This window comes from Neovison vison, chromosome 4, assembly GCF_020171115.1.
Source record: "Neovison vison isolate M4711 chromosome 4, ASM_NN_V1, whole genome shotgun sequence".
NCBI lineage: Eukaryota > Metazoa > Chordata > Mammalia > Carnivora > Mustelidae > Neogale > Neogale vison.
Window position 1 is genome coordinate 155,891,730 of NC_058094.1, and position 18,173 is coordinate 155,909,902.

Here is an 18,173-nt window from a genome sequence, read left to right on the forward strand (position 1 = left end):
GAAAATATTCCCTTGAACTTTGCAAACCTGGAAGACTCAAAAGTTGTTTTTTTAAAAAATTATTGTTGTTATTACTACTACCACTATGACTTCTCTAAATGATATTATACCTAATTGCTTTTGATCTCACTCAGGCTAGCTCTGATAGTGGGGATTTACTAATGTGACTGATGGAGAAAGGATCCCAGAGATACTCAGCATCAGGGATGGGCTTTTCTGGATCCCAGGACCTAATCAGCAGAGAGTTGGGGGTTCTCCCTCTGGTATTCTCCACTGGTACACTGTCTCTCAAGTGTCTGCTTATTTTTCACTTGTTGCCTCTCTTTCCTTGAATGATTTTTTTGTGAATTCCCTTGTTCAGATTCCCAAGAGAGGGAATAATAGTTGGTTCTGCTAGTAAACACTGCCTTTGTATGACAGTTTCCTCCCCCACTTCTGTGAAGTTGAGACTGATACAAGGTTGGGGGCCTGTTCTTCACAAATATCTGGCTGGTAGCTCTCCTGTGTAGGGTATGGATACGGGTAATCAGGTGAGATGTGGATGCTGGAACAATGACATGTCCTGCTCGAGGCAGATTTCTATCATGCTTTTGTTAGAAGTCCTTTTGTTAGAAGTCCTTTAGAATTTGTGAAATACTATCTTATATCCCCATGAGAAGAAAAGAAAGAGGAAGGAAGGAAGGAAAGATGGAGGGAGAGAGACAGGAAGAAAGGAAGGAGAAAAGAAAGCTGTTGGTTGATTGTACAATAGCTGTTCTCTCCACCACCCTCCTTTCCCCCTAACATTGTTCAGCTCTCTCTGAGTACTCATGATGCTCATGCAAGGCTCTGGAGATGGAAAACTTGATCATTCAAAAGCAAATGTCCCAGTCAAAGGATCTGTTTTGGTGAGACCCAGTAAGGTAATTCTGGCAAAAACAATCTGAGGGGTTTGAAGTGGCAGGGGGGTGGGAGGTTGGGGTACCAGGTGGTGGGTATTATAGAGGGCACAGCTTGCATGGAGCACTGGGTGTGGTGAAAAAATAATGAATACTGTTTTTCTGAAAATAAATAAATTGGGAAAAAAAAAACATACTTGAGAAGATGGATGCTAGGGGCTTTTGTGTAGAGTTTACTGATTCAAGAAATACAGGGCTTTTCTTCCCTGGGATATTTTTATTTACGTGAGATGCTTCGAACTGCAGTAGCCATGCTAGAGTTATGACAAGAGCTAGCGAAGAGGACAGGTCACTCACCATACTGGTGATGGAGCACCATGAACATGAGCTCACATCCATGTACTGAGCCACCACACCAACTAACTCTGGAACTTCCCTGTTATTTGGTGGAATATTATTTTGATGGAATAGGTAGTAGCCCACAAGTATACTACCAGGTAAGCTAGCCCCCACAGGCCAAATTAAAATCTTCAAGTCATGTGGTTTGCTAAATTAACTTGAAGGACATGGTGAGAAGCAAGAAGAAAGAAATGGTTAGGTTGTCATCCCTACTATAGGGTCCAAGTTGGATGGAAGGGATCCCTCCAGCTAAACCTGGAGTGCATGGTGTTCATAAGTTCTGCTTCTCTCCCTGCTGTATCTGCCTTCCCTGCTGATGATGTGTTTTCAAGGACCAGAGTTGAGGTTTGGGCAAGCTCCATAGGTGGAAGGTAGTTAAAGCTTAATGATGCCCATTTCCCGGTTCTGAGTTACACAGAGATAAGTAGGCTTGGTTGGGAGCTGTAAATTGCTGGTGAGCTAGATGAATAGTCATGGATTCTGTTTGTGTTTTTTGGGCAAAGAATACATGGGGTAGAAATGGGTGTTATCAGTGTTTATTAACCAAAGCAGTTTTATCCCCAAGCCTGCATTGGCAATGTCTGGACACATTTTTGATAGTCATGACTGATGAGTCTGTGTGATGCTATTGGCACCTAGTGGGGGAGGCCAGGGATGCTGCTAAACATACTACAGTGTATAAGATACTCCCCAAGACAAATAATTATCTGGCCCAACGTGTCAGTACTATGGAAGTTGGGAAGCCCTGGGTGTCACCAATAGGTGATTGAATTAAGACCTCATAAATAGTGTTTATGTATAGTGTATCCTGGATATTTAGTATCTTTTGTGTATTTATTGTATCATAAACATTTATTACCTAGATATCATTTGTTCACCCATCCCTTTCTATCAACATGTAATGCATACATGATCTTTTTAGTTACACTTACCCACCCTATGCATTCTGTCACATCTAACAAAATTTTGTTTACTAGTTACTCATCTATATTTAAAATATCTTAGTAGGGGTGCCTGGGTGGCTCAGTGGGTTAAAGCCTCTGCCTTCAGCCCAAGTCACGATCCCAGGGTCCTGGGATCGAGCCCTGCATCAGGCTCTCTGCTCAGCGGGGAGCCTGCTTCCAACTCTCTCTCTGCCTGCCTCTCTGCCTGCTTGTGATCTCTGTCTGCCATAAAAATAAATAAAATCTTTTAAAAATAAAAAATAAAATAAAATAAAATATCTTAGAAGTGTTGGCATATATTTTGTAAACTTCAAATTTATTCATCTAACAGATCTGGAGATTTGCAGAAGCAAATTCACATTACACCTGTCCTGGAATTTCTAACAAGAAAGAAGATATAAATGTCCTTTAAATAAACTAAATTATTTAAGCCACTTTTAGTTGTGTTTTCTACAGCTTGCAGCTTTGAGCATCCTATCTGGTTCCCTCATACCATCAGAAGGAAAATGTATTCCAAAGATATATGAAACAAGGAGTTATACTATAATTATAGGTCCCCTAAAGGGTAATGTAGGGATCAGATACTGTACGGAATTGATTATGGTGCCTCTGTTAATAAAACACACGCTTGGTCATTCTGTTTACCTTTCAAGCCAGTGTAGGCTTGGTGCTTATCATGGCAGGCTTATGTGCTCAGATTAAGAGAGAGGAAGAGAGCACGTTTGCATGCAGTAGCAGGGTTGGGGGTGTGGAGACAGAGGCAGAGAGAGAATCTTTTTTTTTTAAGATTTTATTTATTTATTTGACAGGCAGAGATCACAAGTGGGCAGAGAGGCAGGCAGAGAGGAGGAAGCAGGCTCCCTGCTGAGCAGAGAGTCTGATGCGGGGCTCAATCCCAGGACCCTGGGATCATGACCTGAGCTGAAGGCAGAGGCTTTAACCCACTGAGCCACGCAGGGGCCCCAGGGAGAGAGAGAATCTTAAGTAGGTTCCACACCTAGTGTGGAGCCTGATACAGGGTTCAATCTCATGATCCTGAAATCATGACTGGACCAAAATCAAGTGTTGGATGCTTAACTTACTGAATCATCCAGGTGCCCCAGAAATTCACATTTTTTAAAAAAGATTTTATTTGTTTATTTGAGAGAGAGAGAGCATGAGAGGAGAGAAGGTCAGAGGGAGAAGTAGACTCCCCACAGAGCTGGGAGCCCGACATGGGACTTGATCCCAGGACTCCAGAATCATGACCTGAGCTGAAGGCAGTTGCTTAACCTACTGAGCCACCCAGGTGCCCAAAATTCACATTTTTTAAATTATTGGGATAATTTTAGTATGGTAACCTGCAGAGCACTATGAAAAAGATTTTTTAGTTAGCTAAATATCCATTGACAGAATAAACTTAGAAATTTATAAGTTCTGGGGCTCATTTGGTTAAGCATTTGCCTTTGACTCAGGTCATGATCTCAAGCTCCTGGGGACTGAGCCCCACATGGGGCTCCCTGCTCAGTGGGGAGTCTGCTTCTCCCTCTCCCTCTGCCCTTACCCTCTGCTCCTGCTGACTCTCTCGCTGCACATTCCCTCTCTCAGATAAATAAATAAAATCTTAAAAAAAGAAATTAATAGCTTCATAATTATTTTTATTTAATGATGTTAATTTTATTTATGTCTTTGTGCTTTAAAAATATGGAGACATTAAGACTTTTATGGAAGTTGTGTCTTGAGGCACCACTATTAAAGGGGGAATTTTTTCATATGTGTGGAATTAAAGGAAAGCATATTTAAGAAGATGTAAACATCTTTCAATTGTACAAGAAGGTTGATTAGGAGAGATTTCAAAAAGGATTATTTAAAAATGGGAAGGCATATTCCTTCTCATTTTTTCCACCTTTCTTTGCCCCCTTTTAATATTTTTGTGATGAAAAGGAGTATTTTGCTAGGTTAAAATATCGCACATTAAAAATGGTAAAGTATGGTAGTAAATCAGAACTATTTGGTAAAAGCTAAAGTAAAAATGGGAAGAATAAGATGTTTTAGGAATAATGGTTAGCTTACGGTAGTTTCCTAGAACCATTGACCTAGGTCAGTGGAATACGCTAATGACAGGTGATTAAGCTCATCATTTTTGAGGAGTACTAGGATGTGTGTGTGCGTGTTTGTGAGAGAGAGAAAATGAGAGAGAAAGAGACTCATAAAGTTTTATTTTTCTTTTAAAATATGAGCCAAAGAATCATAAAGCTGGTGTAAACTTGTCAATTTTCAGATGATTTACATTTTCAAGGTCCTCTTTAATCATCGTTTCTGTTTGTTACAGCGATTTGCTGTCCTCTGAATACGTAGAGAGACATGTTGAACATGGAGGGAAGACAGTGGAAGTTAAAGTAAGTAAAATTGTCTCCCTATGGGGGAAATCTTTTGAGAATTTTTAAAATACTGATTCTGATTTTAATTTTCACTGAAACTTCTAAGTGTACAGTTTTAAGCTTTTATATTTCATATGTTTTCAAGAAAGTGTGTCACCCATTTGTGAATAAAAGCCTTCAGTTATCAGAGAAAGAATTCTTAGTGTGCTGTAGGAATTGTTGGAGTTTTGTTTTTGTTTTTGGGTAAAGATTTTATTTATCAGAGAGAGAGAGTACAGGCAAGGAGAGTGGCAAAGGAAGAGGGAGAAGCAGGCTTCCTGCTGAGCAGGGAGTCCCATGTGGGACTCGATCCAAGAATCCTGAGATCACAACCCAAGTCAAAGGCAGACCTCAGCAGACTGAGCCACCCAGGCTCCCCTGGAGTTGTTTTTTATGGGATTAATGTAGCACAAGGGTTATTTTTTAGAATATGTCACAGAAAATAATTTCTGAATTTGCCTTTAAGGTTAGCCCTGAGAAATAAGAAGTAAAATCTTGGTTCCAGGATCGATACATGACTTTGCATTCAGTTTAAAAAAATATTCCCCTGATAAAATGGCAAATTTATTAGGTCTTTAGGGAAAGCCCCGGGGTTTTTTAAATCCCTGGTGAGAGAAATCACAGGACACTGGTTCAATTCAGGTAAGCTCTGAAATTGTATGCATAGGAATGTATATTTTTGTCCAGGCAACTGATGATGTCATCTGAGGACATGTGAGGCTGAATCCCTCCCAGGGTTTTCTTTAGGCCCCTTGTATATAGTACGATGTTTTAGCCAAGTTTTAATTTCTTCTGAACAATGTTTGTACTATTTGTTTTGCTTTACCAGAATTATATTCCATTTATATTTATTTTCTTTTTCTGAATATAAATTTGATACAGACTCATTTTAGTAAACTTAAAAGTAGAAAAAAAGTGGGGAAAAATGAAAAATCACCCTTAAATTCATCACTGAGGTACACTTTGTTTTCATTTTGTTGTATGTCCTTTTAGTATTGTCTTGTCCTACGCACATATTTAAATTTTTTATATAATTGCTATCATATATACCTGTACTATAGTATTTTGCTTTTCAAGCAAGATTCCTATGTATAGATATTTCTGATAAAGATTTAAAATCTGTTAATTTTTACAAGTGAACTAATTATGATAATTATAACAATCCTTCCAGAAAGTTACTCTAAACTTGTTAAGACCGACTGACTGAATGGTTGGTATATGCACTGCTTTACTGCAGAAAGGATGTCAGGACTCTCCCAGGTCTAACATAGGAGAATAGTGCCATTTTGTTTGGAGTTAAAAAAAAATAACTGCTATTTAGAAGCTCTGGGCTTCTATTCTCTTCCCTGTTTATTTGGTTCACTTTCTTATTTTGTAGGATGCTTTTCTGAATGCAGAGTGTATCTTACTCCTTTGTTAAATTAAAGAGGAAAAGAAACAGACAGTTCACTATGTATTTCCATTTCTGCCTGTCAGTGGAATGAGGAAATACGTCTATAGGCATGGAGGGCAGATTAGCAGAAAACTATCTGCTGTTGCTATAGTAATATCCTTTCCAGGAAACTTGTACTTCGTCAACAAAGCTTACTCCACTCAGATCATTAGGCAACGTGGGTATGTATAACACCTAGAGCTCTGACGTTCTGCACCGTCTTTGCTGATTTTCTAGTCTGAGAATTGCATTTTCTTAGTTGATGGTTTGTCTACCCCCCCAAGCCTATTAAATCAGGGAAATAATAAATCCACCCTTCATTCAAACTTGAAGACCAGAAGACATTTCTCCCTTTAAGAAAACCACTTGGATCTCACCCATCACCTCCATTTGTTTCTAATCCCTTTAAAAATCTAACTCAAAATTCTTCTCTGGGTTTTTTCCAGGAATCACCCTGAAAGCTCTGCACCCTGCCCCATCAATGAGTTAGTAGCCAGTTATTTTCCTGTTGCTTCCCTCGTGTTGTGCCCTTTGTGCTTCGCTCTTTGGGGTGTTTCTTTTTACATGGAGTCTGTTAGTTCTCTTTTCTTTACTAATGACTCAGAATTTTCTTAAGCCTTTCTTTCACTATACATTAGGAGTGAAAATTGTAGCATTTCATATTTTTTTCTTTCTACCTTTACAAAAAATTTTTTTTTCTTACCTTCTGTATCAGTTTGCTAAGGCTGCTATCACAAAGTACCACAGAGTGGCTTAAACAACAGAAATGTATTTTCTGGGGTGCCCAGGTGGCTCAGTCTGTTAAGTGGCTGCCTTTGGCTCATGGTCATGCCTGTGGCTCAACACCATAGGTCATGATCCTATCCTGGGATGGAGCCCCACATTGGGCTCCCTGCTCAGTGGAGAGCCTGCTTCTCCCTCTACCTCTGCCTGCTGCTCTGCTTATTTGTGCTTTCCCTCTCCATCTCTCTGTCAAATAAATAAATAAAATATTTTTTAAAAATGTATTTTCTTAACAATTTTGGAGGCTCGAAGGCCAAGATCAAGGTGTCAGCTGGGTTGGTTTCCTCTGAGACTTTTAGGTGGTGCCTTCTCCTTATGCCTTACATGGTTTTCCCTCTGTGTCTGTCTTTGCTTTAATTTCTTCTTCCTTTTTATTTATTTGAGAGAGAGAGAGAGTGCAGGAGCAGAAGAAGTGCAGAAGGAGAGGGAGAAGCAGGCTCCCTGCTTAGCAGGGAGCCTGATTTAGAGATCCATCCCAGAACCCTGGGATCTTGACCTGAGCCAAAGACAGATGCCCAGCCGACTGAGCCACCTAGGAGCCCTCTGATTTCTTCTCCTAAAACAAACTATTCCTCATGTTGGATTAGGGCCTACTCAAACATCCTCATTTTAACTTAATTACTTCTTTAAAGACTGTATCTTCAAGTACAATTATAATCTGAGGTACCTTCGGGGTTAGGACTTCAACATAAGGATTTCAGAGGAATAAAATTAAACCCATAACACCTTTCCTAAGAGGGCCGTCCTTTTGTTTGTTTTTTTTAAAGGCTTATTTATTTTAGAGAGTGTGAGGGTGACAGAGAGCATAAGTGGGAGGGGCAGAGGGAAAGGGGGAGAATCTCAAGCAGACTCCACACTGAGTGCACTGAGCATGGAGCCCCATATAGGGCTCAGTCTCACAACCCTGAAGTGATGGCCTAAGCTGAAACCAAGAGTCCCATGCTGAGCAGACGGCACCACCCAGGTGTACCTTGTGTTTTTTAATTCTTTTAAAATTGGCTTTTCTTTTGGAAGTGAAATAAATGAAGGGTATGTGAAATTAAGACAAAACTGTACTTCTTTTGATGATATAAAATCAAAATCAAAATCATTATGCCAGATTGGGACGCCTGGGTAGTGCAGTCTGTTATGCATCTGACTCCTGAGTTCAGCTCAGGTCATGATCTTGAGGTTATGGGATTGAGCTCTGCATGGTGCTCCCCTTTGGGCAAGGAGTCTTCTTGAGATTTCTTCTGCCCCTCACCCTGATTGTGGTCTCTCTCTCTCTGTTTCTCTCTCAAATAAATAAATAATTAAAATCTTAAAAAAAAAAATCATTAGGCCAGATTTAAACAACGGCTAGATACCAATCTAGTAAATGACTCTGCTCAGGTGTCATGGAACCTTTATTTGTGAAACTCAGGTGCAATGCATTTATTAAAGGGTGTGAGTATGAATGTGGGAAAAGGAATACATTTGCATGAAATAGCTACTTTGGTGAATCTTTTAGATTGCGATAATCTTTTTTCAAACCTTTTTATTATATTTAAATTAAAACAAATAAAAAATTTTATTTATTTGAGAGAGAGAGCATGCGCATGAGCGTGAGGGGGGAGGGGCAGAGGAAGAAGCAGACTCCCCACTGAGCAGGGAGCCTGATTTGGGGGGCTGGATCCCAGGGCCCTGAGATCATGGCCTGAGCTGAAGGCAGACACTTAACTGACTGAGCCACCCAGGAGCCCCTAAAACCTTTTTAAATTGTAAAATGTAACACTGACACAGAAATTGCTGAGGTGAGTACCCTATAACCCCCATCCGAATCAAGAAACAGCTCAACCAGGTCTCCTGTGTGCTGCTTCCCAAACCCAAGCCCCTCCCTCCTCTTACAGACTTGTAAATAGTACTGTGACTTCAGTTATTTGTAATTTCCTCATTTTTGCTTATTGCGTTATCACATGAGCTTGTATTCCTGCAGTTTAATTTGCCTATCTGAAGTTTTTTTTAGTGAGTTTTATTTTTTTTCAAGATTTTATTTATTTATTTGACAGAGAGAGAAAACACAAGCAGGGGGAGAGGCGGGCAGAGGTAGAGGGAGAAGGGAGCCAGTTAATGAGTTTTAAGACAGTCTCTTTTAATCTGTTGGTTTCTCCATATCTTTCTTTTTTTTCCTTCTCCCTTGCAATTTATATGTTGTTTCTTCAACAAATCCATTGTTTATCCTATGTGGTTCATAGTCTGAATTTTGCTGTTGACTGCAATGTTATATTTAGAGTAAAATGAAATCTATGTCAGTCTTCCCATAAGATAGTGATTTGTATTATCAGCAAGGACATTCTATGCCTTGTTGAAGGTAGTTTTATTCCAGTCAGACAGATACATAATCCCGATTTTAAAGTTCTATTAAAATCTTTTCTTCAAATTTTACAAAGATAAAAGCTTTAAGTGGGGGGAGAAAAGAGAGATTTTTGTTCCTTTAATAAGACATATTAATCCCGTCTTTCCCTTACATTTATTTCCAGTTCATTTAAAAATTAAATTCTAAATTTGCCCCTTAGTTTAGGAAGAACTTTTATGGGTTCAATATGAACTTCTAAAACATTTTTAACATTAAGCTTCAATCTATCAGAACATCTAGGGAACACTGTCTTTTTATTTTGACTGTGATGAACTGTAGATTTAGATTCTCAAGACAAAGTGAGCTGGGATTGACAAGTAGCAGCAAATAAGTCTAAACCATGCAGTTCGCAGTTTTACTGTTAGCTAGCTTTTTTTTTTTTTTTTGTCTTGAGGCTAAAGACTGCCAGTATTCAACTTAATTGGTTGCCAGTTACATAGGCTCTAGTTAATCAGTTTTATAATACTAATAATAGTAACCACTGGTATTTATTGCTCATGATGTGACAGGCACATGAATTCATGTGTATTGCATGCTTAAAACGACCTGTGATTATAAGTATAATTATTATGAAACTTGACAGGAAGCTGAGGTATAGAGAGGTTATATAATTTGCTGAAGATAACACAGTAAAGAGTAGTAGAGCCACAGTTAACATTTAAGTTCCTTAACTCCCAGGCAGACTCTCACACGATGTTATCTACCATAAATTCTGTATTACGTAAGATAGGCTAGCCATGAAGACAGAAATGTATTTTATTTAGACTTATTTTATACATATTTATTTCATTTTGGATGTATCTAGCAATTACTCTTTTATAGTCTTATCCTTCAGCTAAAGTGATGGTCTATTCAAAGACCCTTTATGTATTTCTTTCAACTTTGGTCATGTGTTCAGGTAATTTTTTAGTAATGTCCATTGCTTTAGGCAAAATATGGTAGAGACACATCCAGTACAAAGCCTGTTTTACTTTTCATATCTCAGGAAAATAGTCATAGTAAGAGTTATAGAACATTAGGAAAGGAATGGCTAAATCTTTATACCAAGAATAAAGGCAGATTTCCTTTGGGTGAAAACGTAAAAACAGATGGCTGGTATAGACATAGGTTTATTATATTTATTACCAGTGAAAGACTGTGACCAGTCACCAGTATCATTTGTTCTAACAGGTTTTTGGGGGGGGGGGTTAGTTTTTTTATGTCTTATGATAATAATCAAAAGTAATAGCTGCTAAGTGTCTAATTAGCTCAAATTATTTCTACTATATGTGAGCACTCCTAGCTTGTCTTTGGGTCAAAATCCTAATCCTTGAGGATAGGTGTATACAGAGATGCCTGTTACACAGCATTGACTCTGACTGGCAATCAACAGGTTACTGTCCATCGTATGTGTAAGTGAATTGCGTGCACTCAAGGATCATTGTCTTGAATTATGTCCATGGGGCAGTAAAAAGATGGTAAGAAAGCAAAGGAGTGTGGACCAAGGTTGAAGTCTAGAAAAAGGTAAAGGATGTGGAGAGAGTGCTGTGTGTTGGGGTGCTGGTATCAGAGGAGAAAGTGTCTCCTTGAGGGTGGGAGAGGTTATTATGACTCAAGGGAACATTTTCTTAGTGGAATGGTGGTGTAATTTTCATTAAAAATATTTTTTGTCTTTTTTTTTAAGATTTTATTTATTTATTTGTCAGAGAGAAAGAGACAGAGAGAGCATGGGCACAAGCAGGGGGAGCAGCAGGCAGAGGGAGAAGGAGACACCCCACTAAGCAAGGAGCCCCACATGGGACCCAATCTCAGGACCCTTGGATCATGACCTGAGCCAAAGGCAGACATTTAACCAACTGAGCCACCAGGCATCCCTTCATTAAAAATATTTTCTGAGCAAATTAAAATGGCTCCTGTTAACTCTGAAAATAGAATGTTAGTATAAAGTTGATATAGAAGCAAGGCGAAAGCCCCAATTCTTTTTTTCTTTTCTTTTCTTTCTTTCTTTCTTTCTTTTTTTTTTTTTTTTACCAAATAGTTTTTCTCCTGCTGTTCACATCCATCTTCCCTCCCTGGGTTTGAAGCTCCATGAAAGATTCCCAGCTTAACCAGCAGGTGCATATGCTACAGACTGAATCTCTAGATTCCTTTTGCAATCATTTTTCTGAGTCAGATTTCTAGCTCATTTTTCTTTCTTGAAAAAGAGATACCTTTTCTTCTTATCCCGCCTTAACCTTTTTGCTTTCTACAATGAATGTGCCAAAGAAGGAAAAAAAATTTCTAGTGGAGAACAGCTTTAAGAGGTCACTTAGAAACGATTAAATATCTGACTTTTAGGACAACACAGACCTTCCTGACTTATGCTAACTTTGTAGCTGCTATAACCCTAAACAGTATCCATAGATAATGGATACTGTTTCTTATTCAAGCTTCCTCATGTCTCATTTTCTGATTTCTCCATGATGAACATAATGATCAACACTTGAATAGTTTAGAAGTTGTGTAATATATTAAATAATGTTTCTTAAGATATCTTTTAACTTACTTTGTTTGTAAAAAATACCCCTCAAATAATAATAGGGTGGTAATAAATAAATTGGAAAAAAATAATAGGGTGGTATAAAATATTGTGGACTTCTTTCTTAAGTAAAAAATGTTCTCAGTTTGTCATTAGTCAATTTAGTTTATTTAAAATATAGGTTATAGTTTAGTGACTGCATTCTGAATACTCTGCTTTTTATAATGATACAACCTTGACATATCGTTTTATGAAATAGGGATTTTTCTTGAATTCATTGCATACAATTGAAGGGTACATAAATGCTTGAACTATTTCTTTTTTTGGCCATAGGAGCACAAAAATGGCTATTAAACTGCCACAGTGTCATTATATATATTTATTGCAGCAGAAAAGATGCACAGAGGGGTTAATCTTCTTTTGCTTATCCTGGATATCAAGTTTCCTTATTGATTCTCGAAACTGCGTTTCCATCCAGAATCTTGGTTCTTCCTACAGATGCCAGAAGAGTAAGCGATGGAGAAGAAAAGCAGAACCAGACTTGGGTGTGCAGTCAATTTTGCTGTGTGCATTAGTACAGAGACACCCATGCCATCCCATTGGTGATGAATCTTCTGAAAGAGACTAGTGTTTTGTTTTGTTTTCAAATAGCTTTTAAGTAATCTCTTTATTTTGAGGTTGTCTTTTGACGTAAATGCAAGCAACAGCTACTGTTGACAAGTAATCTATACAGAAGCCTTTTAAAATCTTGGTTTTTTTGTTTGTTTGTTGCTTGTTTGTTTTTAGGAGGACTCACCAACAATATTTCTCTTCCAAAATGCACTTCTTATTAACAACTTCCCCTTGCATTTGAGGAACATGTTCTCTATCTTGAATTCTCACTACAGTAGCTTTTTCACAGACTCTTGGATAAGGGAATAATACTCAGTTATCTAGACAGTAATCAAGGCGGGTGGTCTGCGAAGTTGGTTTAAAGAGAATTTCTTTTTAAATGGATCTGTTTGTAGAAGTCATGTAAGCTCTTGTATTGCCTTTAATTTCAAATCCAAGGATCAGACATTTCCCCTGGCTCTGTGGAAACAGGGAAGGCCTTTATCTAGTAAAGTAACTTAGTGCTGTGCATTTTAAGGATGGCTGAGGAGCAGACTATCAGGCAAAGACCCTTAGTTGGTCCTTTTGGGTGGGGATCCTGCTGCCATGATAATGGGGATTTTTTTTTAATAACTTTATTGAGATACAGCTCATTTGCCATAAACCAAAGTGGGTTTGGGTCTCTATTTTGTCTGTTAGGGAGATTTTTAAACTGAGTGTGTGTGAATCGAGTTGATTAAAATTATGACAGTTTAATGAAGCAATGGTAAGTATGCTTGACAGAGGCTACTACCCATATGTCAGAATGCATATTTATGTTCTTCTTGCTAGACTGCCTGGGAGATTCAGGTTAAGGACTCTCACCAGTGCACCTGCGCTCTGGAGCAGAGCCGCAGGTGCAGGAGGAAGGACAGTTTCAGGTACAGGTATTACAGGTTGTGGGGTGGGTATGCATTTACCTCACTCTGGTTCTCTTTACCAGAGGGGACATTTTCAGCTGTCATATCTGCAGACATGATAACTTTTTACACAATTAAAAACCAAGTTCACCCCAAATACACAATTTTAAAAATTAGATGACTTCTAGAAATCTCTTCTCAATTCTGAGACAGTTTATGAGTTATAAGTTAACATCAGTCTTGACAGTAAAACTAGAATGACTTTAAAAATTTTTTATTCTCTCCATCTCCCAGTGTCCTCCGTGTTATTCCTTATGCTCCACAAGTAAGTGAAACCATATGATAATTGACTTTCTCTCCTTGACTTATTTCACTCAGGAGAAGTGAGTTGGGGGAAATCAAAGGTAGAGACAAACTGTGAGAGACTGTGGACTCTGAGAGACAAACAGGGTTTTTGTTTTTGGGTTTTTTTTTTTCATTTTTTAATTTCTTTATATACATATAATGTATTATTAGCCCCAAGGGTACAGGTTTGTGAATCGCCAGGTTTACACACTTCACTCACCATATCACGTACCCTCCCCAATGTCTATAACCCCACCACCCTCTCCCTAACCCCCTACCCCCGGTCACCTTCAGTTCGTTTTAGGACAGTAAGAGTCTCTTATGGTTTGTCTCCCTTCTGATCCTATCTTGTTTCATTTATTCTTTTCCTACCCCCCAGACCCCCCACATTGCATCTCCACTTCCTTATATTAGGGAGATCGAATGATAGTTGTCTTTCTCCGATTGACTTATTTTGCTAAGCATAATACCTTCTAGTTCCATCCACGTCATTGCAAATGGCAAGAATTCGTTTCTTTTGGTGGCTGCATAGTATTCCAGTGTGTGTGCGTGTGTGTGTGTGTGTGTGTGTATACCACATCTTCTTTATCCATTCATCTGTTGATGGACATCTAGGTTCTTTCCATAGTTTGGCTATTGTAGATATTGCTGCTATAAACATTCAAGTGCACGTGCCCCTTCAGATCACTATGTTTGTATCTTTAGAGTAAATACCAAGTAGTGCAATTGCTGGGTCGTAAGGTAGCTCTATTTTCAATTTTTTGAGGAACCTCCATGCTGGACAAACAGGGTTTTGGAGGGGGTTGGGGGGAGCCTCGTGATGGGTATTGTGGAGGGCATGTATTGCATGGAGCACTGGGTGTGGTGCATAAATAATGAATTTTGGAACACTGAAAAAAATTAAATTTTAAAAGAAGTAACAATAATAAAAAGATATTTATAATATTGAAAAATTTTTGTTCTATGTATTTTTCTTATCCATGACTATTTGATAACCAACTGTGGATAACTAGTTTTGAATTTTATTATATTTAATGACTTCATTAGCCTCTAACTGCTGAAATAAATAATTAAAAAAAAAAGACTCAGGATGGTAGGATTCTACAAGAATGAGATCTAGAGGGGCACCTGTGTGGCTCAGTTGTTAAGCATCTGCCTTCGGCTCAGGTCATGATCCCAGGATCCTGGGATTGAGCCCCACATTGGGCTCCCTGCTCTGCATGAAGCCTGCTTCTCTCTCTCCTACTGCCCCTGCTTGTGCTCCCTCTCTTGCTGTGTCTATCTCTGTCAAATAAATAATAAATGAAATCTTAAAAAAAAAAAAAGAATGAAATCTAGACTTTCTATGTAGGGTTAATCTTCCAGTAATTTAATAAGATAATATTGAACTGAGTAATGGGGGATGGTAGTGGGATTTAATTCTAGAATCTCCTGGTGCAGAGATGATTCTATAATTGCAAATAGATCCAGCACAGGAAACCTCATTCTTCTGGCCCAGCGGGGTTGAGCTGCTGCTCGTTTTTAAATACTTCTGTTTTTAAATAGTGGATTATATCAGAATGAAGCCTCATCAGTTTTTTCTGTTACTGCAAGGCCACGATATCCGCATATATGTATTTTAAAGTATTTTAAATCATGAACAAAAGTGTAGCTGTAAAAGCCATACATTTGAGGGTGAGTGTATGGGAATCCTGGTCAGCTGGCTTTATTGACTGATAATTACCATGCGTTGCTGTCCTGTATGAAGTCTGTTTTCATTGCAGTCTGTAGGGCTAAATTTTAGTAATGAGTATCTGCTGCCAGGGGTTGAATGTTAGCTCTTGGGAAGAGGTAACCAGTTCTTACAAAGCTAAACTTATTTTGCTCCCTTAAAGCTACTGGTGGCATGTTCTCTCCAGCTACTTGTGCTCACCTTAATGGAGTTTAAAAAATAAAATGACTTGCTGTCCTTCTGTTCTATATCATTCTCAAAATTTTGCATTTTTTTTAAAGATTCTATTTATTTATTTATTTGTCAGAGAGAGATGGAGAGAGAGCATGAATTAATTATTACGAGCCCATAAGTGCTCATTTTACCATCAGGGATCTCTTGTTTCATACATTCTAAACCTCTTTGAATCCTAAAGTTCTCCTGATGGTGTCAGTACTGGTAACTGGACTGGGGAATAAAAGAGCAGAAGAATTGGTGGCAGCCGGAGAAGCAGCATGCTGGGATGGTACTTGCTCTGTGCTGGGTACTCATCTCATATGTCAAGTTACTTAGTCCTCCTGTAGTACCATTGCTGTCCTCATTTTGCAGCAAGGAAACTGAGGCACAGATAGTTTAACTAACTTGTCGGAGAACTTGAAGCCGGCGTTCTGGTCCCAGAGTTCCTGCTTTAATCCACTATTGTCTACCTTCTCTATGGAAACGATCACAATACCAGAGGAATCAGAATGCACATATTTAAGTCAGAACACCCCAGTTTACCATTTGCAGTTACATCGACATTAGCAGTTTGTTTTAGTAAGACATACATTAAAAAAGATGTCATCTTTGGTTGAAGTGAGTTTTGATTATTCTAAATAGAAATTTCTGTTCTTCTAAAGAAAACCAAATGCCTTCTCAGGAAGCCTTGTTTTTTTCAGGCATTCTCTTTTGGGGTTTATTTTTAGTCCTTCTTTGTTCTCCGTGGAGGCTGGACTGAGTATTGTACAGCACGGGGAATTGCCACGGCTCCTGAGCTCTAACTGTTGGAAATATGTAGCTGTTTCACACATGGCAGACACATGCTTCAGTTCTTAGGCCCATCTTAAGCATATGTGTATTTTTACTTGCATCTGGAAGAATGTGAAGTTTTATGGACAAGAGTAACTAAGCTAAAACACAGCATCATCCTGCCAACAGACTAGAAGATATTTGGTTGTATTTCTGCCACGGCACTTTTAAGTACCCATCCTCCTTTCTTCCCCAGCATGTGAGCACGTGTGTACACACACAGGAGAAATAAAAGAGCTACACAAATTTAATGTAAAAATTAGTAAAGTGTTTGTTTCTTCCCCACATGTATAGTTCTTCTGGGTATGTCTCCCAGCATTATTTTTTAGCCATGGCTAGTCATCTATTTAGTATCTTTTCGATGAGCTGGACAATGTGTGCATTTTCCCCTTGGCAGGTTTATGCAGACATATGCTCCTCTGCCGTCTTGTAATCAGTGTGGTTTCAGGAAGGTCTCAGATTTCTTGATTTGATTCTCTTTGCATTATAGGAGAAAATTCTGTGCAGATTAAGTAAATTTTGCTTTCCCTTGGGACAGAAGCAAGGTTGCTCTATGTCCATCATCATGTATAATGCATCAGCTACCTTAATGGCATTGTTAAGATTCCAAGTAGTCTTAACTCTGTAGCCTGAAGGAAATATATTGGCCCATTACCAGTTTATACAGGTCAAGTATCTTCGTGCTGGGAGCAGGGAAAAATGAAAAGTGACAGCTGGTGTCAGCATGAATTCTCTTTCAAAGCTCTGTTTGTATCCAGTTTGAGTAGAAAGTCCTGTTTATTTTCATTCTAGTGTAAAGATTTTTTTCCAAATAAGTATTGAAATCATTATTTCATCTGTTAATGTTCAAGGTGTTATCCATAAGCTTAAAAAGATACGTTCCCATAAATTAAACCAAAATTAAAAGTAGCATTAACTAATGGTATTCTATGTTTGGAACCAATTAACTATTTTGTAATAGAATATTGTTCCTACTTTAATCCTAGTTATAGAATTAACTTTTCATTATACAGTGTCGTATAAATCGACTGTTGCAAATGTTTTTGAAATTAGAGTGAATTGTTAGAGTAATTATGATTGAACAAGAAGTTGTGGAAGTGTTTTTGACAAGTTTGAAACTCATTTGAAGCAAAAAAAAAATCATTATTTCCTGGTGTTGTCCTAAATTAGTGCTATTTCCTTATTCCTTTTTTTTTAAACTCCTATTTTCCAGTGAATAAATGGCCACTATAAAAACAAAAACAGGTAGGAACGCCTGGGTAGCTTAATCAGTTAAGCATCAGACTCTTGATATTGGCTCATGTCATTATCTCAGGATTCTGAAATCAAGCCCTGAGTTGGGCATGGAGTCTGCTTAAGATTCTCTCTCACTCTCCCTCTGTCCCATTCCCCCCATCAAAAAACCCCAAAATAAAACAAAACAGGTAATAAAGAGTAGAATAAAAAGTACCTCAGCATTGAGTGGTTTGAGTGTTTACAGCCATTTTGGAGGGTGATTATTATGGGGTCTACTGATGTTTTTATCAAAGCATCCTTTTTGTTGTATATAAGAGGTAGAAGGGGAGGTAGATGCAAGTGGACTTGATTATCCTTGTAGAAAACTTCTAAAAATTTGGGAAACTGGAGTTTAAATGAATAGGAAAGCTGACATGAGAGATTTATGACAGTAGAAAAAAGCCTAAATTCTCAGATACCCTGCCTGTGTTCTCAATCCTCCTTCACTCGATAGCTGTGTGTTGAATGCTTGCCATTAGCTCAGGGAAGTGGCTATGAATAGTATGATGCAATTTCCACTCTCGTAAAACTTGTAGTTTAGTAGGGATGATAGGCATAATGAAAATATGGTATTGCTATCAAAAAAGGTTTTTTGTTTT

General features: G+C 38.3%; 1 protein-coding gene across 15 annotated transcripts in view; it reads left to right on the top strand.

Moving 5' to 3' along the window:
- ADAM22 (ADAM metallopeptidase domain 22) overlaps nucleotides 1-18,173 on the top strand; it is a 224,121-nt gene that overhangs the window by 110,960 nt on the left and 94,988 nt on the right. For all 15 annotated transcript variants that reach the window (XM_044245959.1, XM_044245964.1, XM_044245961.1 and 12 more), the window contains exon 4: nucleotides 4,533-4,599. In XM_044245959.1, coding sequence (XP_044101894.1) covers nucleotides 4,533-4,599 — 67 coding nt within the window. The remainder of the gene's footprint in view (nucleotides 1-4,532; nucleotides 4,600-18,173) is intronic.